General features: G+C 37.4%; 2 protein-coding genes across 3 annotated transcripts in view; both read right to left on the bottom strand.

The window, feature by feature from the left end:
• Positions 1-25,704, bottom strand: part of NAA35 (N-alpha-acetyltransferase 35, NatC auxiliary subunit) — a 98,930-nt gene that overhangs the window by 21,790 nt on the left and 51,436 nt on the right. For both annotated transcript variants that reach the window (XM_047103001.1, XM_047102998.1), the window contains exons 12-13: positions 8,203-8,381; positions 4,019-4,078 (exon numbers count right to left, since the gene is read on the bottom strand). In XM_047103001.1, the coding sequence (XP_046958957.1) occupies positions 4,019-4,078; positions 8,203-8,381 (239 nt within the window). The remainder of the gene's footprint in view (positions 1-4,018; positions 4,079-8,202; positions 8,382-25,704) is intronic.
• Positions 16,387-19,578, bottom strand: LOC124529116 (mitochondrial intermembrane space import and assembly protein 40-like). The gene has a single exon (XM_047103013.1). The coding sequence runs from the start codon at positions 18,183-18,185 to the stop codon at positions 17,850-17,852; it is 336 nt and encodes a 111-aa protein (XP_046958969.1). The 5' UTR covers positions 18,186-19,578; the 3' UTR covers positions 16,387-17,849.

Below are 25,704 nucleotides of genomic sequence, written 5' to 3'. Positions count from 1 at the left end.
CTAATGAACATTTTGGAATACACACTTCCTCAAATTGGAAAAATTATTTAATGATTAAATTTAAAATAAATTATTTAACAATAGTTTGCATTTCATTTTCTCCCCTTACTGACCTCAGCATATTTTAATATTTCCTATACTATCCCTTCTTTGATTTCCTAACCCATTTGGGTTGTTTCCAGTTTTGGGTGATCATGAAACAAATAGCTATAAACATTTGCATACAGGTTTCCAGGAGAAAACTGGGTTTCACTTTTCTTAGGTAAACATTAAGCAGGAGTGGGATTTGTACATTTAATTTAATAAGAATCTGCAAATTGTTTTACAAAGTGGTTGTAGCACTTCATGGAATTATCAGTAAATGCATCCTCACCAGCACTTGGTATTATCAGTTTTTCTTTCTTCTTTTTAAAAGATATTAGAAAAGATAGTGGTGTTTCATTGTGGTTTTAATCTGCATATCCCTAGTACCAATTATGTTGAATATCTTAAAAAAACTAGGTTGTCTGTTTTCTGTTAGGTTTATAAATTTCTTTGTATGATACAAGTCCTATGCTACACATGATTTGCAAATATTTTCTCCCATTCTGTAGTCTCTTTTCATTTTAACAGTACCTTCCACAGACTTATACTTTTAAGTTGATCAACTGACCATTTTTTAAGAATTGTGTTTTTGGTGTCATACCTAAGAATACTCTGCCTTCTAAAGTCAAAGATTTCTCCTGTCTTTTCTTGTAAAAGTTTTATAGTCTTACATTTTAGATTTATGATGCATTCTAAGTCAATTTTTTTTTGCATATGTCTGTCCAATTGTTCTTGCAACACTATAAAAAATCCTGCTATGATTTTATTGAGACTGCTTTGAATCTATAGAACAATTTTGGGAAGAACATCTTAAAAATATTAATTCTTCCAATCCACAAACAAGGTATATACCTTTCCATTTATTTAGGTCTTTGACTTCTTTCACCAATACTTCTAGTTTTTCTGCATTGTCTACAAACAGGTATTGGATTTATATCTAAGTATTTTGTGTTTTTTTTGAGATTATTGTAAATAGTACTGCTAAATTTTTGACTTCCCATTGTTCCCTGAAAGTATATAAGAATACAATTGTTTTTTGTATATTGACCTCATATCCTGTGCTCTTGTTAAACTCACCCATCTGGTCTAGGAACTTCTCTAAAAATTCTGGTGCTCTACACAGAAAATAATGTCTGTAAAACGCTGATGATTTCTTCCCTGTTCAGCTGTATGCCTTTTGTTTCCTTTTCCTGCCTTTTTTCACTGGTTAAAATTTCCAATACAGATCTCCATCAACTTATAATGGGGTTACATCCCAAAACCCATTTTAAGTTGAATAAGCTGGAATGCGTTTAATACATCTGAATACATACCGAACACCATAGCTTATAGCCTAGACTACTCTGAATGTGCTCAGAACACTTACATTAGCCTACTGTGGGGCAAAATCATCTAACACAAAGCCTATTTGATAATAAAGTGCTGAATACCTCCAGTAATTTATTGACTGCGATACCGAAAGTGAAAAACAGAATGGTTAAACGGGCTGTTTACCCTTGTGATTGTGTAGCTGAGTGGGAGCTGCAACTTGCTGGTCAAGCCCAGGATCAGGAGAGTGTGTTATAATACACATTGCTAGCCCAGAAAAAGATCAAAATTCAAAATGCAAAGTATGGTTTCTACTGAATGGACATCACTTTCAGACTGTTACAAAGTCGATAAATCATAAATTGAACCATCTTAAGTCATGGGCCATCTGTAGTATGCTGAATAAGAGAGGAGTGAGAGAGCTGACATCCTCACTTTACTCCCAATCTTTGGAGGAAAGGATTTAATCTTTCATCATTAAGTATGACGTTAGCTGCAAGTTTTTTGTATATACCCTGTATCAGGTTAAGGGAAGTTTTCTTCTATTCCTAGTTTTGACGAGAGTTTTTGTCATGAATGGATGCGGACTTTTGTCAAATGCTTTTCCTGAATGTACTGAGACTTTATTTTTTTTTTAATTTTTCTAATGTTTATTATTTTTAAGAGAGAGAGAGAGAGAGAGACAGAGACAAGGTGTGAGTGGGGGAGGGGCAGAGAGAGCTAGAGACACAGAATCCAAAGCAGGCTCCAGGCTCTGAGCTGTCAGCACAGAGCTGGACGCAGGGCTCTAACTCATGAACCGTGAGATCATGACGTGAGCCAAAGTTGGAGGCTTAACTGACTGAGCCACCCAGGCGCCCCATGAGACTTTGATCGTATGGTGGATTACACTGGTTTTTTTTTCTTTTAATGTTAATTTAAAAAACAAATTTAAAAAATAAATTTAAATTTAAAAATTTAAATAAAAAAATGTTTATTGAAAGATAGAGTGAGCACAAGCAGGGGAGGGGCAGAGACAGACTCCCAACCAGGCTCCATACTCCTTGCAGAGCCCAAAGTAGGGCTCAATCTCATGACCAGGAGATCAGGACTGGAGCCGAAAACAAGAGCCGGATGCTTAACTCACTGAGCCACCCAGGTGCCCCTACATGGACTGATTTTCAAAGGTTGAACCAGGCTTGCATTTTTGGGATAAAGCCCATTTGGTCATGATGTATTATCTTTTTTTTTATATATTGCTGAATTTGATATCATAATACTTTAAGGTGGTTCTATCTATGCTCATAAGGGATACTGGCCTATAATTTTCCATGCTTTTAATGTCTTTGTTTGGTTTTGCTACTGAGATAATGCTGGCTTTATTATGTATATTGTTGCCTCTTCTATTTTTTGGAACAGACTGTACAGAATTGACCTGGAATTTTCTCTGTTGGAAGGTGTTAAACTATGAATTCAATTTAACAGATGTAGGATCATTCAAGTTCTCTGTTTCTTCATGAGTTTTGATAGTGTACTTCAAGAAATTGGTCCATTTCATCTATGATTTTGAATTTATGGACACAGAGTTGTTTATAATATTTCCCATATATCCTTTTACAGACCCTTTTGGAGTCTGCAGTGGTCCTTTCTTTTTTCATTTGTGATATTATTCATCTGTACTATACCTTCTTTTTTTTGTTCTGCCTGGTTAGAGGTTCTTCAATTTTACTGATATGTTCAAAAGAATCAGGATTTTAGTTACATTAATTTTCTTTACTGTTTACCTGTTTCCTATTTTACTGATATCTGCTTTTATCTGTAGTATTTCTTTTCTTCTGCCTGCTTTGAGTTTCATTTGCTCTTTTTTTTTTTTAAAGCAGAAGCTTAAATTTTCAGAGCTTTCTTTTTAAAAAAATGTAATTGAAGTATAGTTGACATACAGTATTATATTAGTTTCAGATGTAGAACACAGTGATTCGACAATTCTATATACCAGGAAATGCTCACCATGGCAAGTGCAGTTACCATCTGTCACCAAAGTTATTACAATACTATTGACTATATTCCACATCCTGTACTTTTCACCCCTGTGACCTATTTATTTTATAACTGGAAGTTTGTATCTCTTAATCCCCTTCACTTATTTCACTCATTCCCCTATCTCCAACCCCTCTGGCAACCATTTTCTTTTTTTTCTCATATAAACATTTAATCCTATAAATTTTCCTCTAAGCACTGCTTCAGTTATATCCCACAGAATCTGTATGTTATATTTTCATTTTCATTCAGTTCAAAATATTTTCAAATTATCCTCAAGACTTCTTCTTTGGCTCAAGGGTTGTTTAGAAGTGTGTTAATTTCCAAATATTTGGAAAATATTTATGGATTACTAGTTTCATTGCAAAATAGTCAGAGAGCATACTTTGTATGATTTCAACTGATTTTAAATTATTAAGGTTTGTTTTATAGTCCAGCATATAGTCTTGGTGAATGTCTAATATTCCAATATTTCTATCACAAAAATATAACACTAACTGTTGAACATCCTTTAAAAGCATCTACTTTTGTTCCAGCAATCAATAAAACAATGTCGACACACAAATAATTTGATGTTTAAGGAAGTATTTCAATACTATGTAGAACTTACTTGTAATAGAGATCTTGAAAGAACACAAGGAGATTGTTCACTAAATTCACAGAAAAAATCCTGATACACACAGAAAAAGTAATGTCATTAATAGATTAATAAAAGCCAGAAATGTTTTATTTAGCATGCAATTTTTATCAGACCTTCTGCAAATTAAATACTAGTAGAATTAAAATATGACAAAGAGCTAAGAATCATTTCTATAGGAATTGTCTAATTGTATCAATAGGACGATGGAGGATTTTGGAGCCTAATTTTTTTTTAACTGAACAATAGTCAATTGTGTATACAAATATTATGTATGCACACCATGAAAATAATAGTACCAATAATAATTTCCTAACTAATGGTAGAAGTTTACTTCCTACTTCACAGAAATAAATACCACGTAACCAGGCCAACTGGATTCATATAACTGTTCCTGAAAGATATGCTTAGAAAACTATATATGGTTTTATACATAGATAAAAGAAAAAAGCTAAGAAAATACACTAAAATGTTAACTTCTGTAGATTATATAGGGTAGTAGTTACCTATCATTTTCATATTTTTCTGTATTTTTCAGACTCATGATCCTCAATTTGAAGGGGTGCTCTGCCAAATCCTACCAAGTTTCTCTAGTCAATTCACTTTTTTAACAATTAACTTTTATACCTTGCTCACACTTTTCAAAGTGAATGTTCTCCACCACAGATGTCCTCCCATTTAACATTACAAAGAAAATTAAGTCATCTATCCAGCAGGCAAACCTCTGCTTCAGCCTCTGAATGTTATTACTGAACCCACATTTGTACCTAGATCCTACCTTGCCCACTTTAACAACGGAGGACCCCCAACTTGTACTACACACTGCATTCCTTTTGGTCTTATCAGAACATTACACATGGTCAATAATCCATCCTTCTTTTCCCCTGATATTTAAGTTCTCCCTTTCTGCCATATCCTCCCCATCTACATTTAAGTAAAATTTTCTCCCATCTTTAAAAAGAAAAATACTGTCACATGCTCCCACATTTCACTCTTAACCACTGCCTTCTCAGCCAAACTTTCTAAAGGAGTTGGCTGCATCATCTCTCCTTATTCAAAGGCCCCCTTCATCAACACACGCTAGCCTGGCTCTTCACTCTAGTCACCACTGTTGTCTGACACCAAATCCAATCAACATTTGTTTTGGACTTTATTCACCTCTTTCATCTGACCTCTCAGCAGTATGTGACAGGACTTCCTTTTTGAAAAACCTTTTAACTGACTTCCATGAGTTTCTTCCTCTGTGGTCACTTCTCAGTCTGCTCTGTAGGTTCAAAGTTTAGTTCCAGACTATTTTTCTTTTCTCAAGCTATATACTTTTTCCCTCACAATCGTCTCCGTATTCATGCTTCCTTTGATTACTACTGGTAACAGTTCCAAAATTATATATTGAACACAGACTTCTAAGTTCTATCCATATAATCAATACCTAATTCAATATCTCTACATAAATATTTCAAAGGTACCTCAAAATCGGCCTTACTAAGACCCTCAGTTGACTAAAGGTCTTTGAATTTCCCCATTTCGGTAAGCAGCACCAGTGTGTATCAAGATTTGCAAGTCAGAAACCCTGGGCCTTCCTGAAAGCTCTCTCATGTCCCATATTTTAATTCATCACCAATATGCTATCAATTTTAGTTCATACATAGCTCTAATTCTGACAACCTCATGTCACCTCCCTGCCATCCTTCTATTCTCTCTCCCTTGAACTGCAGTTAACGGTCTCTTAATTTATTATCCCCCTGTGTTTACTCTGTTCCTTTCCAATCTTTTCTCTACAGTCAACCACATCTCCCAAACTGTTAATCCATTTATTTAACTGCCCCACCCATATTCACCCATGTGAAAATGCAGAAACATGCAGACCATAAACTACAGTCATAACTGACATCTTGATATTTGTTATTCCAGTATTTGAAAAACTGAACTTCGCTGTGTCTGACCATCACTTCTGTGTGACAATGTATAAAATGGGTAAAGTATTTTTGAAACAGGACTTGACATTCACAAACATTTCCTTATGTCAATATTTTTCTATAACATGCTTTTTAACGGCACTGTGGCATATATTCTACACATACATACCCATAGGATGGATAGTGGTATCACCAGTGTTTCTAGTTTTTCAAGATTACAAATGATGACGCACCAAATACCTCTTTAGTTCATCTTCGCAACATATCTTAGATGATTTTCTTATGCTAAATCTCTAGAATGGGAGTTGCTGGGTCAGGATATACACTATTTTTAAGACTTCTGAGAGAGACAGCCACAGGAGTATAGGAGAGCTACTATTTCCCTCCATCAACAGTAAATATTGCTATACTTTTCAATCTAGTTATTATAAACTGCATTTCTTCAATTACTAGTAAGGTTATACCTTTTTCACATTTACTTCCTTTTCAGTGTGTATGCTCATATCCTTTCCCAATTTTCCACTGAGATGTATTCCTTATCTGAACAGTGACCGGTTTCTTAGGCAGAACTACCAGACTGTTTGGTTCCTTCTCCCTCTAACTTTAATCTTTTCCTCTATTCTTAGCCTCAACTACTCCCTACCTCCCCTCATCCCACAACACGTATTCCTGTCCCAAGTGCTCCAGGGAGCCAGATTCTTCTCCTTCTATGCCCTCTTCATGTCCAGTGCTGGAAGTGCAGGCCGGACTCCCCCGGGTATGCTGTGTCATTCAGCATTCAACTTTCTGACAAGGCAATCCATAACTTTCTGCCAGAATGTCAAATTCCAACTGTTGCATTATTCTTATTCCAACTCACATTGATCAATTTCTTTTCAAAAATCTTACAATTAATCTGAACACAAATATACATTTACATAATTAAGAATCAAAAAAGGAGATATAGCAGAAGAATAAGAAAGTCTCTAACTCCTGATATGCCACTAACCAATCATCTATTTTGGTTACAAGCCCTCTAAGCCTTAACTTTGTTTACCTATATGATGAACTATAAAATGAACTGGGTTACGTCTATGATCTTTTCAACCTTTAAGATTCCATGATTCTTATGACAGAATAAGGACAAAACTACAAAAAAAAAAAAAAAAAAAAAAAAGAAAAAAAAAAGCAAGCAGAAATGGGGTAACAAAGACACAAACAGGGGAAGTTTCACTAAGCAATGAAGACTCATACTGGTGTTAATGACAAAGAATTAGAAGGGAAAACAAAGTTATTACAAGAAAAAGCATAAACAAAAGCACAAATCTTTGCTGACCATGAAAAAATATATTCCAGAGGCTGCTGCTCAATTCCAGGAATGTAAATGAGATAATAATCATCTCCAGGAATACAGGAACAGAAGCAGCCTAGAACCAACAAGGAAGACCTCACAGGGAAAATGACATGGGCTAGGAATTACGTATCTCTATGCAGAGTTGTGCAAAATAAATTAGTGTGCTTATGTCTAAATAACAACAGTATTATTCTGCATATTTTCTACCTTCCTAACATTGCTTTTCTATATTTTAACCCATAAAGAAGATTAATCCAAAATATGTAAAAATGTATATACTCTTCAACCCAGCAGCTTCATGGTTTAGGATTATAATTTAAGGAAGAAGGAAGCAGATGATACAAAGGTCTACCTACAAAAATGTTCACATTAGTATCGTTTATAACATTAAAACGCTGAAAAGGGCCTCACTATAATATGAATGAACTGGAAAAAATTGTGATCTATGTTTACAATGGAATACCATGTAGCCAATTGAATAATATAGAAATATGTTTATTTGTTGACATGAAAAGAAAGATGTTCATGATATAGAGATTAGTGATAAAAGAAAGCAGGTTAACAAGCACCACGATCTAATTTTTATATGAAAATATACATGTATACATGCATGTACATACGTATGTGTATACACACAAAAGTTTTGAAGACAGAATCCAGGGTTTAAATTCCCATTCTTCAAACTTGGGTGAATTATCTAAACTTCAGTCTTTTAATCTCTAAGATGGATAGTATATAATCCTTGTGAAGATTAAATAGAAAAATACAGACAATACACATACAACACTTAATCCTCCAGTTATCAAAGAAAGCAAACAATATTATTTACCCATGGGACAGTCTAAAAAGTGATAAACTATTCTGTTGTTCAATCAAAATCATAATCCAAAACAGAGATTTGTACTTACCAGAATACAATGTAAATTTGTTAAATTGACCACCTCACAAACAGTTTTTATTCTATCTATTAATCTTGCAAAATAGTTGACCATTTCTTCCCTTTTAATTATTTTTGCATATCGAGGGAAGGTAGGTGGAAGTAGCCTCTGGTTAACAAGGGGTTCAAAACCCATCATAATTGGATGATCTAAAAAGAAAAAAAGTAAGATTTTTCAATGTTTTGCTGAACTTTAATCCTCAAATACTAGTAAATATGAAAAGAGGCCAATTTCAAAAGCATCTCCAAATTCTTGTGACAGTATTTTCTAAATGAATTTTATAATTTACACATATCTACACATGTGCATTTTTAAAAATGAGATAAGCAGATTTAATAACCTGAAAATTGTACTTCCCATCTACAAGTAATCGGTAGTAGTGATGGAAAGGGGTTGCTACCTCAAAATTAACTACAAGCCATGAATAAGATAAAATAGGGTGAATATATTCCCTCAAAAAAAAAGGCAATGCTGTATTAACTATGAGATTGTGAAAAGGTAAAATGGGAACATAAATTTTGGCTGTCTTCCCTTCAATTACTGAACAGCAGAATCAACTCAAACTTAGCTACATAATAATAATGCAAACTTAGCTCCCACCCCAATGAATCTGGAATGCATTTGATACTGACATTAATTATGGAAATTCACAGTGCTTTAATGAAAATAACCCATTACAAAAGACCTAAGGGTGACTTCCTCTTTCCCATTTTCTGTCCACTGGTGACACCACTTTTCACACTAGCACAAGGCTCCAAACTAAGTCTCTGTCAACTTGTAATCTAAAATGAGGAAGTATATAAAGTGAGAATTAAGAATTTGGGATTCAGGGGCGCCTGGGTGGCTCAGTCAGTTAAGCATCTGACTTCGGCTGAGGTCATGATCTCGCAGTCTGTGAGTTTGAGCCCTGCATCGGGCTCTTTGCTGACAGATCTGGAGACTGCTTCAGATTCTGTGTCTCCCTCTCTCTGCCCCTCTCCCACTCATGCTCTGTCTCTTTCTCTAAAAAATAAATAAACTTAAATTAAAAAAAAAAAAAAGAATTTGGGTTTCAAAGTTCTCTTGCTGTACTACAAATAGGCTATAAACTAAGAAAAAATAAAATAGCTTCAGATGTTAATGAAAGATAAAATTAAGCTAAGCAAGCATCATTATTAAAATTAAAAGCAAGACTGATACTTAACCAAATTATAATAACGCTCTGTGACATACATAATTATTCCTGAGTATCAAGCAAATAAAGATGTTCCCCAGGGTTTCTGGCCTTCTTCCTTTCCTCCATACTTAAGTCCTCCCTGGTTGAAGGTATTTATTGTTATATAAATTTCAGTTTAACTAACGTCTTCCAGGCTAAAATCGTTAGCCCACAATCTTTCTTCTGAGCTCCAAATCGGATTTCTAACTGTATAATGGACATTTCTACCTTGGTTCCCCACCTCATGTCAAAAGGCCCATGTCCAAAAACTGCCATGATCTTGCCCCAAACACTGCATCTCTTTATATTCCTTGTAGTCCCTTTCTCAGTAAAATGACCCACTGCCCTTACAATTGCTTAGGCCAGAAACCTCCTTGTCTGATTTAATCAGTGCATAAGTCTTAAAGTAGTCTACATCCTAACATCCACTGACCATCCCCCCTCTTCACTCTTTTTTTTTAAGTTTACTTATTTGAGAGAGACAAAGACAGTGTGAGTGGGGGAGGGGCAGAGAGAGACAGAATCCCAAGCAGGCTCCACGCTGTCAGTGTGTGAGAAGTGAGGGAGATGATTCATTTTCAGAAATACCAAATAAAAGCTGTGCTGTCTAGTTAACGGTAGGTTTACAGACTATTGGAAATATGTATGAACCCCCCTCCCCCAGCCCCCACCCCAACAGTAGAGTCCCAAACCCTTAGACATTTCACTTCTAGTTCTTCCCCTCTCCATTTTGTGGGCTTATTTTTGCTCATGAGCATGAGCCATAGAACAAAGGGAGGGGGGCACTGAAAGTCTCTGCATCACCTCAGGGAATAAATTTGTTCTAATCAGACTACTTTTTGCCTTACATGGGCAAAGGCCATGTCTGGGTAAGTCTGTAGCCTCTGTAGTGCTCAGCCAATGAGGAACAAAGGGAGGGACTTACATGCTAGGAGATAAAATGTCTGCTGTGACTGCCCCGAGTGTGCCTGTCCATCAGACACCAGTTCTTGCAGGAACCTTGATTAAAGCCTCACTTCACTGTGCTCCTAGTCTCTGCATCCTTCCTTTATTGGATCAGTGGGCTTATTTCTCACAAGTGTGGAGCCTGACACGGGATTTGAACTCAGGAAACCATGAGATCATAACCTAAGCTGAAGCCAAGAGTCACCAAGACACTTGACTGAGCCAACCAGACGCCCCTCCCCACTCTTCACTTTTACTACCACTATAAAAGCCTAACTCATTCCCCTACACTGAATGTTCCCTCATTAATTAATCCTATATGCTGCCACGTCAATTGTTTTATCTAAAATTACAACCTGATTTCATTCTCCTAATCCAAAAATTCTGTTGACTCCCTGTTATATACAGTACAAAGTGTCTGACAGGGCACTGGAAGGTACTTAACAATTTCCTGTCACTCCTGTAGGGAAAAAAAAATCTGTATTCCAATGGAAAACTATGCATTGTCAGATTAATTCAAGGCAGCTATTTTACAAATCTACAAATGGTAGGTAACTGACAGAAGACATGCAAAGACTCACCTGACTTCCTCCCAACTCTACAGAAGAGTTCTGCCTCCAATTATAATTTATTTCAACATTCTGATGCTTCATATAAATTTGAAAGGTTTAAAACTTTTCTATCTAGTTATTTCACTGAATGAGTTTAATAAAATCCTAAACACATGTTCACTGTTGTATCTGTCGGACAGTCACAGTTCTTTTTACTTTTTTCTGAAAATCATCTTTTACCACACTCTATTCCCTAAGCACCATAAACTATAATCAAGCACAATGACTTGGAAGTATCATGCTCTTTATGCCTCTTTACTTAGACAGTAACTATTCTTTCTGCCTATAAAGTCTACCCCTTATTCTTAGCCTGAGAGATCTGCGATAGCTTCAGTTCCCTCTCTTGCTTAGTCCTCCCCCAAGTATTGTGTACATAGGCTGCTAAGTGTAATCCATGTGGGATTACGTCATTTCTCCCTGGTTCTTTTGAAAGCAATAACTGGCTTGTGTCCCAAACACCGAAATACCTGGCTCATTATAGGCAATGGATACATGCTTTCTGAATGACAAGATTTGCATACTCAAAATAAAATGAAAGACTGTTACCACTATAAAGAACAGTTGGAATTTCTCATTTACAACATTTCATTTAAAACCAAGGTAAATGTAGTAATGAGGATGCTGCAAGAAGCTTTGTTACCATACCAATACATTTTGGGATTTAATAATAAATGCACAGAATCTAAATACCTAATAAATAGTACATTAAATAGTACATTATCCTTATTATCCTTATTTTCCCTGAAAGCATGCTAATTTTCATCTGAAATTATTACCCAGAAATATTCTTTTTAAGGTTTATTTACTTTCATTACTATTTTTTTAAGTTTACTTATTTATTTTGAGACACAGAGAACACATGTGAGTGCAAAGAGGGGAGGGGCAGAGACAGAATCTCAAGCCGGATCCACACTATCAGCCAAGAGCCTGACGTGGGGCTTGAACTCACGAACACTGAGATCATAACATGAGCCGAAATCAAGATGCTTAACTGACTGAGCCACCCAGCTGCCCCTATTTATTTACTTCTGAGAAAGAGCATGCATGCAAGTGCACGAGCAGGGGAGGGGGAGGGGGACGGACGGACACACACACACACACACACACACACACACACAGGGAGGGCAGGAGAGAATCCCAAGCAGGCTCTGTGCTCAGCATGGAGCCCCATGCACGGCTTGAGCCCACAACCATGAGGTGGCGATGTGAGCCCAAATCAAGAGTCAGACACTTAACCGACTGAGCCACCCAGGTGCCCCAATATTCTTATTCTTAATACACATATTCTTAATACACTTAATACACTAAGTTTTAAACCACACTTAGAAGATATAGCCACTCATGAAAATCTATACTACCATGAAAAGAAGGAAATATTAATGGGAAATGGATACCACATACAGTATATTTTTCATTACATTTTTATACAAATTTAAAAATGCAACATACAGCATCGCTGACCTCTACCCACTAGATGCTAGTAGAATCCCCACAATTGGGAAGACCAAAAATGGGTCCGGACATTGCCAAATGTCCCAGGAAGCCCCAGTTGAGAAACACGGGTCTAGACAAATACAATAAGCAAATTTAATTCAGTGTGGATAAGCTCAGGATGTAACAAAAGCATCTAATCCATGGTAAAATTAGACGAAAGACTGACAAGAGTAAAATCTAAGGAAAGACTCAAATGATATTAGTAAAATATTAGTCAGAAAAAAGTATTCCAAGCATATCAAAAGCCTAGAGGACAGAGAATATAGCTCCTGTTCTTTTTTCCATAAGGCACTGTAACTTTCCAAGTTGTAATTTCTCCAATCTCAGGGAGTAAAAATATATGCATCTGAACAGAAAGGGGACAAAGTCCCTACGCATAAAGCTAGAAGTTACCTGTATGCTTCTCTCCATTTTCCACATATATTTAAACTCTTCTCCCCACCCCCCATTTCTCTGGACCTAGTCCTCGTTAATGGTTAAAATGATTCCTAGTAACTATTTTTATGTCTCAGCTGTTGCCGAATCCCATGCATAAGAACTCTGTGACTGTCCTATAGACATGGTAACCCATCTGAACAGAGAAGAACAGAAGTGCTGAGGTAGAAAAGACTGAAGAAGCTGCTCAGAACAGAGAGCAGTTGAGCAGGAGAGGGGCTAAGAGTAAGGTGGGAGTTTGCACCTGGTTTCATGTCAACCTAACCTATGAAGTGTTACAAGAAGTTTTACCACATCCAAACCTCTCCTGGAATAAAATGCTCTAACATTGTCTCACTATACGTCATGTATCTTCTCTACCACAATTTACCTCACACTGTCTTCTGTTAAAATAACCTGAAGAGCCTTTACTAAATGAGTCTGAAAAAAAGGTAATTCACATTACTTTCCACCCAGTGTGGGCTATGCTTAATCAAGTTTTCCTGAATTGAACTGGACAAACCAGATACTTCTAGTCTCTTTTCTGATGTTTCAAGTCTGCAGATGTACAAAAAATTATCTTGGTTTTCCAATTAAAATATTTCATACATAAAATGCTTCCTAGTACAAGAATGCCAAATAAGAGGATTTTCCCCTCCCACTAGGACTCTTTTAAAAACAAAGTAATAAAGTCTAATTGCTACTTTCAAAACATACAGCACACTGGATCAGAGTGTTTTAGATTACTAAAATTCTTGTTTGATAACTGGTCATTATCAATAGCAGAAAAGTACTACAAATAGTACAAGGTTCTTAGGTCAAAGATTTATAGTAACAATGTACTTTAATTTAACAAACTAAATTATCCTAAAATTAATTAGATGCCATAATTAAAGATCCAGAAATATATTAGTCAAGAGATAGAGATAATATATCACTTTTCAGACATCTCTCCCCAAGGTTACATAGACAGTGTAGACTTCCTGAAACAAGTTTTGGATGCTCTGAAGTTGGAAGGAATTCTAGAAAACAATGCAGAAGCTGCTAAGGATTTGTTAAGTGATGCTGCACTTCTTGGCTACATGATTTCCTTTTATAAAATGATTAACATTATGTTATGTGAAACAAGGCAGACAAAAAGGACAAATCTTGTATGACCCCACTTACATACAACAAAAAGCAAGTCTCCAGAGCAGAAATAAATGGAGACCCCATTCCCCCCATAACAGAAAACATCAATGAAATTAACAGCTGGTTTTTTAAAAGATACACAAAACCAAGAAACATTTAACTATACAATATTTATCTTTTTATTGGAGATTTTAGTCCATTTACATTTAAAGTAACTACTGACAGTTACAGACTTACCATTTGTTATTTTGTTAATTGTGTTCTATTTTGTAATTCCTATGTTCCTTTTTTTCCTTGTTCTCTCCCATTGGTATTTGGTGATTTTCTATAATGATATGCTCTGATTTCCTTTCTCTTTACACTTTGTATTTCTACTATAGGTTTTTGCTTTGTGGTTACCACAAGGTTTGCAAAAAACATATCTGTAACAGTCTATTTTAAGTTGATAATAACTTCAAACACATAACAAAACTTCCACCCCCATTTCGTTTTTGATGTCACAATCAGCATCTTTTCACAATGTGTATCCATTAAATTACTGTAGGTACAGATATTTTTTAATGCTTTTAACCTTCATACTACAGTTACAAGTGATTTACTCATCACCATTGCAGAACTGGAGTATTCTGAATATAACTACGTATTTACTTTTACCAGTGAGTATTATACTTTTATTTACCTTTTTTTTTCCTCTCAGTTGATAATTCCATTTTATGTCTGTTTTAAAAGAATTAATGACATTTTTCTTTAGCCCTGGTTGCTTAAATGCAACTGTGGCCATATTTAAGGGATCTCTAAAAGGTTATCCGGGCTTTATTGATTTATGTGGTCCCAACAATAAACTCAAAAGTTTATGACAAATAGACGTTCTGATGACCTGTGTTTAAGTACTTTAGGTGCAGTTATACTGAAAGTCGAATTTGTTTGACATTCCTTAAAAGGTTCCTCTGAATTTTCAAATGGTGCTTGTTATAGCTAACATTGTTACACGCATGCACTGAATACCTGTTATCCAAGCATATATGTACTACTTTTTTACCACTGCTTTTTATACTTTCTTTTCCTTTTTTTTAAGTTTTTAATTATTTTTTTAATTTACATCCAAGTTAGTTAACATATAGTGCAACAATGATTTCAGAAGTAGATTCCTTAATGCCCCTTACCCATTTAGCCCCTCCCCCTACCCACAACCCCTCCAGTAACCCTGTTTGTTCTCTGTATTTAAGAGTCTCTTACACTTTGTCCCCCTCCCTGTTTTTATATTATTTTTGCTTTCCTTCCCTTATGTTCATCTGTTTTGTATCTTAAAGTCCACATATGAGTGAAGTCATATGATATTTGTCTTTCTCTAATTTCACTTAGCATAATACCCTCTAGTTCCATCCATGCAGTTGCAAATGGCAAGATTTAATTGTTTTGATTGCCGAGTAATACTCCACTGTGTGTGTATGTGTGTATACATACACACACATTGATGGACATTTGGGCTCTTTCCGTACTTTGGCTATTGTTGATAGTGCTGCTATAAACATCGGGGTGCAGTACCCCTTTGAACAGCATACCTGTTTTTGGTGTCTTCCTCAATTTCTTTCATAAGCTTTCTATAGTTTTCAGTGTATAGATTTTTCAACTCTTTGGTTAGATTTATTCTTAGGTATTTATTGCTTTTGGTGCAATTGTAAATGGGATCGATTCCTTGATTTCTCTTTCCGTTGCTTCATTGTTGTGGTATAGAAATGCAACCGATTTCTGTGCACTGATTTTATATCCTGCCACTTTGCTGAATTCATGGATCAGCTGTAGCAGTTTTTTGGTGGAATCTTTTGGGTTTTCCATATAGAGTATCACGTCATCTGTGAAGAGTGAAAGTCTGACCTCCTCCTGGCCAATTTGGATGCCTTTTATTTCTTTGTGTTGTCTGATTGCTGAGGCTAAGGTTAAGACTTCCAATTCTACGTTAAGTAACAGTGGTGAGAGTGGACATCCCTGTCTTCTTCCTGACCTTAGGGAGAAAGCTCTCAGTTCTTCCTCATTAAGGATGATATTAACGTTGGGTCTTTCATACATGGGTTTTATGATCTCGACGTATGATCCTTCTATCCCTACTTTCTAAAGGGTTTTTATCAAGAAAGGATGCTGTATTTTGTTGAATGCTTTCTCTGCATCTATTGAGAGGATCATGTGGTTCTTGTCCTTTCTTTTATTGATGTGATAAATCACACTGATTGTTTTGCAGATATTAAACCAGCCCTGCATCCCAGGTATAAATCCCACTTGGTCATGGTGAATAATTTTTTTAATGTATTGCTGGATCCGGTTGGCTAGTATCTTGCTGAGGATTTTTGCACCCATGTTCATCAGGGAGATTGGTCTATAGTTCTCCTTTTTAGTGGGGTCTTTGTATGGTTTTGGAATCAAGGTAATGCTGGCTTCGAGTATTATACTCCTTTCCTGCTACTAACTGGCATTCTTTCCTTTCATCTTGAAAGATTCCTTTAAACATTTCTTGTGAGGTGGGTCTGGTGATGATGAACTCTCCCAGCTTCTGCTTATCTGGAAAACTCTATCTCTTCTTCAATACTAAATGGTAACTTTGCTGGGTAAAGTATAATCGGTTGGCAGTTTTTTTGTTCATCACTTTGAATATATGATCCTTCTCCCTTTTGGCCTGCAAGGTTTCTGCTGAAAAATCTGCTGAGTCTTATGGGGCGGGGGGCTGAGAGGGGTTCCCTTTTACATAACAAGTTGCTTTTCTTTGGCTGCTTTCAATAGTCTATACTTGTCTTTTAACTTTTTTTTTTTTAATTCAACACTGAAAATTTTAATGGACTCAAACTGGCTTACCAGTATCTTCAAGGAGGAATTTCAATGAACTTTTCATATTTATATTTCCTTATATCAAAAACATTTTTAGTTCACACATTCAACACCAGGTCAAAGTCTTATTTTCCTTTTAAGTGACTACTTAATTCACACCGTTTCTTCTCTTGGCTGCTACTTTGGTAACAATTAGGTCCCCACCTCTCAAGAACACTGCATTGAACAGGCTGACACAGAGCCAGTGTGAACACAGGCCCCAAACCAGGGCTTGCAGAAGAACAACAACAGCAAAACCAGCCTTTCTCTTCACTTAGAAAGGGACTGTGAATCAGAGGGTCCACAGTTCCAATTTCCAAACATGGAAAACCTGGAGCTCAAAGTGAAAATGGAAACCAAAATGCATCAGAAATGAACTACAGTACCTCCTCACATACTCAAGGTCAAGATGGTTCATGAGAAATACGTATCTGATCATCTGGCCTTTTACTGGGAATGGCCCCACTCCAGCATTTTTAAAGGAAGATGGTTTTGTTTCTATTTCATTTCCCACAGGGATATAAAATCTACAAGGGAATATAATCAATCAGAATAAATCAGCTCACTCATAAGATACTCCCAGATAACAATTTCTAGTTGCTGAGCATAATCAGGACATCATCTCAAAGAGGCAAAATTCAGGATAATCTGAAAATTCAAAAGTGACAGCTACATTTGCCGGTAGGTTTATGGGAGACACACATAGATTTTTTCCAGTGTATACGTCAAAGGACCAAGACCCCTGATCATCAAAATAAGTTATTTTGAACATTACAGTGCACAGAACAACAGAGGGAAAAACACGTTCTGGGAGAATGACCAAAAGGCATCTTACAAAAGGTTCATATCACTCTGAAGGAGAAGGAATGGAGCCCAGTGCCTTATGGCCTTCATTAGCTTGACCCTTCCTCTTTGATTACAGCAGCCTCAGTGGAAGCAGTCTCTTCTAAACGTTCTGCTGGCTTCTCCTCCTACTCCTCGTCCTCCTGGGGATAGAGGTCGGGGTATTTCTGCATGCATTCCTGCATGACCCGGAACTGGTCTACACAGTCTGACCTCTTGACATCCTCTGTGCTATAGTGGAGGCAGGAAAAGGCCGACTTGAACTGTTCCCCACAGGGGCCACTGGCCATTCCCCCAAGGCATGGGCAGTTCCAGTTAACGTCTCCATCTAGCAGGATCAATCCGTGTTCCTCATATGGATCGTTGGGGTCATCAGCCACCAGCTCTGCATTGCTTGGAGTTTCATGGTCTTCTCTGGTCACAAATATGATTCGATCCTTCCCTTCCTGCTGACAGCAGGACATGGCTGCAGCCCCGGCACTCAGACCTTGCGGCAATAGCGGCAGTGTAGGCCTAGGCGGCAGCAGGCTCCCACTGTGACCTCTCCTCAGGCTGGGCGGGAGTCTCCGAGGCCCACGCAGATGTGGACCCGCCCCCTCCAGGCCTGCCCGCCACGTGCCTATACTTGTCTTTAACTTTTGACAATTTAATCGTAATATGTCTTGGTGTGGGTCTCTGGATTTATCTTTCTTGGTACTTCCTAGCCCTCCTAGATCTGGATGTCTCTTTCTTTCCCCAGTTTAAGAAAGTTTTCAGCTTTTTCTGTAAGCTTTCTGTTCCTTTCTCTCTCCTCTTTCTGGGACTACTATAATGCATATGTTGGTTTGTTTTGATGGTGGTGTCCCATAAATCCCCTCAGTTTTTTTTTTTTTTTTTTTTTTTGGTCCTCTGTAGGAATTCCTCTGTAGAAATTCCACTGCCCCATCAAGTTTGCTGATCTCTTCTTCCACTTGATCTAGTCTGCTTTGAAACCCTCTACTTAATTTTTCAGTTCAGTTATTATATTCTTCAGCTCTGTGATTTCTGTTTGGTCCTTTATATATTTTCTATGTTCTGTAGAAATTCTCACTTTAGTCATACATTGCTTCCTGACCTTGGAGAGAATCTTCATGACTTATTTTGAACTCTCAGGTAAATCATCTATCTCTGCTTCATTAATTTGTTTCTGAATATTTCTCTTGTTCTTTTGTTTAGAACATATTCCTTTGTTTCTTCATTTTCTTTGACTGGTTTCTGAATATTAGACAAAATGCTACCTTTCCTAGTCTTGACAGAGTAGTATCATGTGGATAAACTCTGCAGATCAGCCAAGCCCAAGCTCCTAGCTGTCTCTCAAACTTTGGACTATCCAAGCCTCTTCCTCTGTTCTTAGCAGCTACCAGTAGTTGAGGGTGTCTAAGCCTTTCCTACCTGTTTTAATGTAGGTATTTTCTCATCTGTCTGACGTGTAGGACTTACTCAGCTAGTTTTTGGACTCATTCAGAAAGAAGTGTTTCATGTGCAGTTGTGCATTTAGTAGTGTGTCCATGGGAGGAAGGGAGCATCCTATGTCACCATCTTGATCAGCTCCCACCCCTAGTTCATTTTAGTGGACAATGGTCTTGGGAAGCAAGAACTGGATGTTAGGCATTTTCACTTTTAGGGTGTCACTACTCCCAGGTTCTCTAGATCACAGAGCCAGAAAATGTATGTACATAAGGACATACATACATCTGTGTTTACATATACACATATACGTATTCATACACATACACACTTACATCTACATTTCTATATCAATCTATATATTAAAAACCAGGAATTGGGGTGTCTGAGTGGCTCAGTCAGTTGAGCATCCAATTCTTGATTTCAGCTCAGGTCATGATCCCAGGGTCGTGGGATCAGCATGGAGCCTAGTTAAGATTCTCTCTCTCAGTTCTGCCCCTCTCCCCCACTTGCACTCTCTAAAATAAACAAACAAAACCATGAATTTATTCCCATACCTTTAATTTCAATGCAACACTACAGAGTTCAATCTACTTTCCTCCCTTTCTAGAAATTAGCATAACTCAACTCCCCAACTGAGAAATGGGGTATACCATGATTCTCAATACATTTTTATATCTGATCAATTTCACTATAGTTTATCTTTGTATTAGTTTCCAAGGCTGTTGTAACAAATTACCACAAAGTGGGTGAAAACATTTATTCTCTCAGTTCTGAAAGCCAGAAGTTTAATATCAGTTTCATGGGCTGAAATCAAGGTGTTGGCAGGGCAGCACTCCATCCAAAGGCTCTAAGGGCAAGTCTGTTCCTTGCTTTTTCCAGCTTCTGTGGCTATTAGAATTCCTTGGTCTACAGCTGCTCACACCAATCTCTACCTCTGTCTTTACATCACTTTTTTTTTTTTAATTTTTTTCATGTTTATTTATTTGTGTGTGTGTGTGTGTGAGTGAGAGAGAGAGAGAGAGAGAGAGAGAGAGAGAGAGAGAGACAAAGTGCAAGTGGGGGATGTGCAGAGAGAGAAGGACACAAAGAATCCAAAGCTGGCTCTAGGCTCCGAGTTGTCAGCACAGAGCCTGACGCAGAGCTTGAACTCTTGGACCGCGAGATCATGACCTGAGCCGAAGTCAGACGCCTAACCAACTCAGCCACCCAGGCGCCCCAATCGTCTTCTCCTTTTGTGTGTGTGTCCAATCTCCCTCTGCCTCTCTTTTAAGAAAGACACCTAGGCAGTATTTAGGGCCCAACAAGATAATCTAAGGACAAGTGCAAGATAATCAAAACATCTTTACTTAATCACAAATAAGGTCATGAGAATTAGGACTCTGATGCTTAGAGCTATCACTTAGCCCATTACAATCTCCTATCAATGACACTCACCTCCCCTACACAGATGTGCTCCCATCTTACTTAGGTTCTGACATGCCAAGCCATCACAATACCCACACCGTTTGGGCTCTTGTACCTCAAGCCAGGTCATTCTTCCACAGAGGTGATTCCTTACCCCATTTAAGCTCTGAAACTCCATGCCAGGCCACTTCTATGTACAGATACCCTTCTTAAGCCTGCTTCAGCTACAACTCCCTTCACAGAGCCATCTTTCCATTCTGACACCCTCTTCTTTCTGCTTAGGCTCTGATATTCAATGCCAGGCTATCCTCCTGTATAGATGCTCTTTTCACTCTGCTTCTGATCTGACAGCCTGTACTTGGACACCTTTCCACAGAAACAGCTTCTTCAACATGCATAGGCTCTGAGACCCCACACCAGGCCAGCTCCGTACACAGATGCCCTTCTTCCCTTGCATGGTCTCCAACAACCAGGCACCTAGCTGCCTCTGTGAATCTGCCTCAGGTTCTAACACTCCAGGCCAGGCTACACTCACATGCCCTCCTCACCCTGTCTGGGCTCCCACATTCCTTTTAGGCTATAAAATCCTGCACTAGGCTGCTTCCCACCCCTCCCCCTTGCCCCCACTCTCCTTACCCTATTTAGGCTTTTGACACACTGAACCAAATTGTTCCCATGTAGTCACCCTCCTGATGTTGCCTAGGCTCTGACATCTCAAGGTTAGTTGCCCCATGTGCAGATACCCTTTCTCACCTCATTCGAGAAACAGTGAATCTAACCAGGCAGCCCATTCATGTTGTCTTCTCTCAAGCCACTTTACCTCCAAAATCTTGTTTTAGGACCACCTCTTTATGCCTGCTTTCACTCCACTACCATTCTGACACAGACATATCCTCACCCCACACAGGCTTTGATGGCCCTGAGGAATGTCCTATGATCGCATCCTTCCTAACCACATGGTTGCAACACACGGTTCCCTCTGCCGACACCATCCTAATCCTGGGTCAGCCTCCAACATCCTGCTCCAGTACCAAGTACCTGCTTGCTCAGGCCAACTTCAAGACTTCAGGACTGAATTTTTTTAAGAGCAGAAGGAAAAAACAGCAAGAAATCATCCTTGGTTTTGTTCCCATGTCACAGGAAATATATGCTGTCCTTTGCACTGCTTTTAATTTTGTCTTTCACTACCATTTACTTTGGCATATTTTCTTTCTGATAATTGAGAAGTTTTCTTAAATTTAATAACTAAGTTTCTGAATATCTCTAACGTTCTATATCTTCAGACAGGTATCTATTAAACTCCTCACCCATGAAAATCAATGATTTTCACCTCCCTTTACCCACCAAATTAGAATTATCTCCATCACAGTTACCTTTATATATTTAAATCTAACCATATTTCTGTGGTCGATTTGTTGGCTGTTAACTAGTGTCTTTGGACAAAAACAATATAAAAAGAAAATAAAAAGTCTTCTTTCCTCCTTTACCTCTTGACTTTTAAGTGATTACTTTTATACTGTCAAGGTTCATGGCACTTCAGTTATATTTAGTAAAACCAATTTCCTACAATGAAATGGATTTACTACTTACTGCTCATCCTTTATGCCACAGCTTTTCCATTTATGCCTTAGTAAGTTGAATTTCATTCTTTATTCCAATCTTTTTCCCCCAGGAAAGTCAAAGAAAAAATATTTCCAGAGTCCTTGCAAGTTTTAATAATATTTGAGTGGCACTTAAGAGATATGACATTCTTAGATCACATTTCTTTAACCAAGAACTTTTAGATTCTGTTCTACTTTCTGTGTTGAATGCTAATGTGAAGGACTCTGAAGTCAGGCTGCACACATAACTGTTGCTTTATATCTGAAGTAATTAATACTTACCAATGTTGCATAGGACATTATGTCATTATACAGGCTTCCAATTAAGCCTGTAAATTTAATTGTATTTGCTTCTTTCTAGAAATGTTTAAGATTTTCTTTCCTGTTCCATAATTTGGTTACTCTCTTAAGGGACACCAATTATGAATATATTGAATCTTCTTTGGCTATTTTTATTCACTTTCCTTTTGTTTAGTTATTTCCTCAGTCCTGATCTCCATGTCCTTTGCAGCTTTTCAGCAATGGGTAGTATACTTTTTACCTTTTTTTTTTTTTTAAGTTTATTTATTTGAAAGAGACAGCATGAACCAGCAGGAGAGGGGCACAGAGACAGAGAGGGAGAGAGACAGAATCCCAAGCAGGTTCTGTGCCCTTACTGCAGAGCCTGATGTAAGGCTTGACCTCATGAACCATGAGTTCATGACCTGAGCTGAAATCCAGAGTTGGACACTTAACTGACTGAGCCACCCAGACAGTCCAATTTTTACTGTTTTCACTTTCAGGACTTTTCTCCTTCGTAGCTGGACTCTGCCTGCTCACTTGTACTATGTTATTATTTTTTACTTTATTTCTAGTATTCCTGCTTTGCAGTCTTGTTTTATAATTTTTTAATAAACTCTTTGAAGTTGTGCAGAAAAATGTCTCTGGTCTGTGTTTTTCATCTGCCTTTTGTGTTTCTTTGTTCATTAAATTTCTGGAATATTTGTGTATAAATATCATGCAATTGCTTTTTTAATATCACATCACTGAATGAATGCTTCTTGAGGCAATTATTTGGCTGAGATGTTAAGAATAGTACTCTAGACTAACAGGAAGCCTCACTGACCTGCAGTTAAGCCCCATATGATGTGCCTATGTAAGCATGCAAAGGAAATTATCTCCTTTATTGAACAAAAATTACCAGTTGTTAGCTTGCTAATTAGCATCCTCTTCATCTTGCAGGAATAACATCTTTAGTGCATTTGCATGGCCCTACTTCCTTTGTATCCCCAGGATATTAATCAGACAGGTACCCACAGCCAACTTAATATCCAACTCTTACCTTATTCCAAAAGCGTCCCTGGTTTTGTCTTTCAGATTACACCAACTACTTTCGAAAACATGTGCTTCGCTGGTCAACTTATGTTTACACCAAGAAATCTTGGAATCCATTCTTAATGTTCTCCCTCATCTGGGTTCTATTGCTAATGTGTTTGGCAGCCCTTCACTTTTTTTTTTTAAGCCCTTCTATTTTTATTTGTATTATAAGGGTTTCTTATTTTTTAAGTTGGGAGGATTCTGTTTCTCATCTTCTTTATAGTTTTCAGTTGGTTGTGTAGAGAAGCTGCAGACATCTTTAACATCCAAAACCAGAAGTCTTCTGGATTATACACAAACACCCACATGGGTGGGACTGTGTGTGCATGATTTTTTATTAACAAGAAAAATGTTTTAATTAAGAGTAATATAAATGTTGAAACATTATGGTATATAACTGGAACTAATGTTATATATCAGCTGTATCTCAACTGAAAAAAAAGTAAACAACTCAAGTTTCTCACAAGAGTACGTCACAGCACAGGCCTAACGGGTTGTGATTTTTTTTTTCAACGTTTATTTTTGGCAAAGGCCTTTTCTGCATCGATTGACAGGATCATATGGTTCTTCTCTTTTTTTTTGTTAATGTGATGTATCACGTTGATTGATTTGCGAATGTTGAACCAGCCCTGCATCCCAGGAATGAATCCCACTTGATCATGGTGAATAATTCTTTTTATATGCTGTTGAATTCGATTTGCTAGTATCTTATTGAGAATTTTGGCATCCATATTCATCAGGGATATTGGCCTGTAGTTCTCTTTTTTTACTGGGTCTCTGTCTGGTTTAGGAATCAAAGTAATACTGGCTTCATAGAATGAGTCTGGAAGTTTTCCTTCCCTTTCTATTTCTTGGAATAGCTTGAGAAGGATAGGTATTATCTCTGCTTTAAACGTCTGGTAGAACTCCCCTGGGAAGCCATCTGGTCCTGGACTCTTATTTGTTGGGAGATTTTTGATAACCGATTCAATTTCTTCGCTGGTTATGGGTCTGTTCAAGCTTTCTATTTCCTCCTGATTGAGTTTTGGAAGAGTGTGGGTGTTCAGGAATTTGTCCATTTCTTCCAGGTTGTCCAATTTGTTGGCATACAATTTTTCATAGTATTCCCTGATAATTGTTTGTATCTCTGAGGGATTGGTTGTAATAATTCCATTTTCATTCATGATTTTATCTATTTGGGTCATCTCCCTTTTCTTTTTGAGAAGCCTGGCTAGAGGTTTGTCAATTTTGTTTATTTTTTCAAAAAACCAACTCTTGGTTTCGTTGATCTGCTCTACAGTTTTTTTAGATTCTATATTGTTTATTTCTGCTCTGATCTATATTATTTCTCTTCTTCTGCTGGGTTTAGGCTGCCTTTGCTGTTCTGCTTCTATTTCCTTTAGGTGTGCTGTTAGATTTTGTATTTGGGATTTTTCTTGTTTCTTGAGATAGGCCTGGATTGCAATGTATTTTCCTCTCAGGACTGCCTTCGCTGCGTCCCAAAGCGTTTGGATTGTTGTATTTTCATTTTCGTTTGTTTCCATATATTTTTTGATTTCTTCTCTAATTGCCTGGTTGACCCACTCATTCGTTAGTAGGGTGTTCTTTAACCTCCATGCTTTTGGAGGTTTTCCAGACTTTTTCCTGTGGTTGATTTCAAGCTTCATAGCATTGTGGTCTGAAAGTATGCATGGTATAATTTCAATTCTTGTAAACTTATGAAGGGCTGTTTTGTGACCCAGTATATGATCTATCTTGGAGAATGTTCCATGTGCACTCGAGAAGAAAGTATATTCTGTTGCTTTGGGATGCAGAGTTCTAAATATATCTGTCAAGTCCATCTGATCCAGTGTCTCATTCAGGGCCCTTGTTTCTTTATTGACCGTGTGTCTAGATGATCTATCCATTTCTGTAAGTGGGGTGTTAAAGTCCCCAGCAATTACCACATTCTTATCGATAAGGTTGCTTCTGTTTATGAGTAATTGTTTTATATATTTGGGGGCTCCGGTATTCGGCGCATAGACATTTATAATTGTTAGCTCTTCCTGATGGATAGACCCTGTAACTATCATATAATGTCCTTCTTCATCTCTTGTTACAGCCTTTAATTTAAAGCCTAGTTTGTCTGATATAAGTATGGCTACTCCAGCTTTCTTCTGGCTTCCAGTAGCATGATAAATAGTTCTCCATCCCCTCACTCTGAATCTAAAGGTGT

This window comes from Lynx rufus, unplaced genomic scaffold (assembly GCF_022079265.1).
Source record: "Lynx rufus isolate CCGP_SWC_20201006 ecotype Redwood Valley unplaced genomic scaffold, mLynRuf1.p SCAF_10, whole genome shotgun sequence".
NCBI classification, from domain to species: Eukaryota; Metazoa; Chordata; class Mammalia; order Carnivora; family Felidae; genus Lynx; species Lynx rufus.
The sequence above is the reverse complement of the archived record's forward strand: the minus strand, read 5'-3'. Positions and strand labels throughout refer to the sequence as shown.

What these genes read in the sequence shown, in the direction of transcription:
- LOC124529116 (XM_047103013.1), bottom strand. Translation starts at nt 18,185, where the DNA reads ATGTCCTGCTGTCAGCAGGAAGGGAAGGATCGAATCATATTTGTGACC.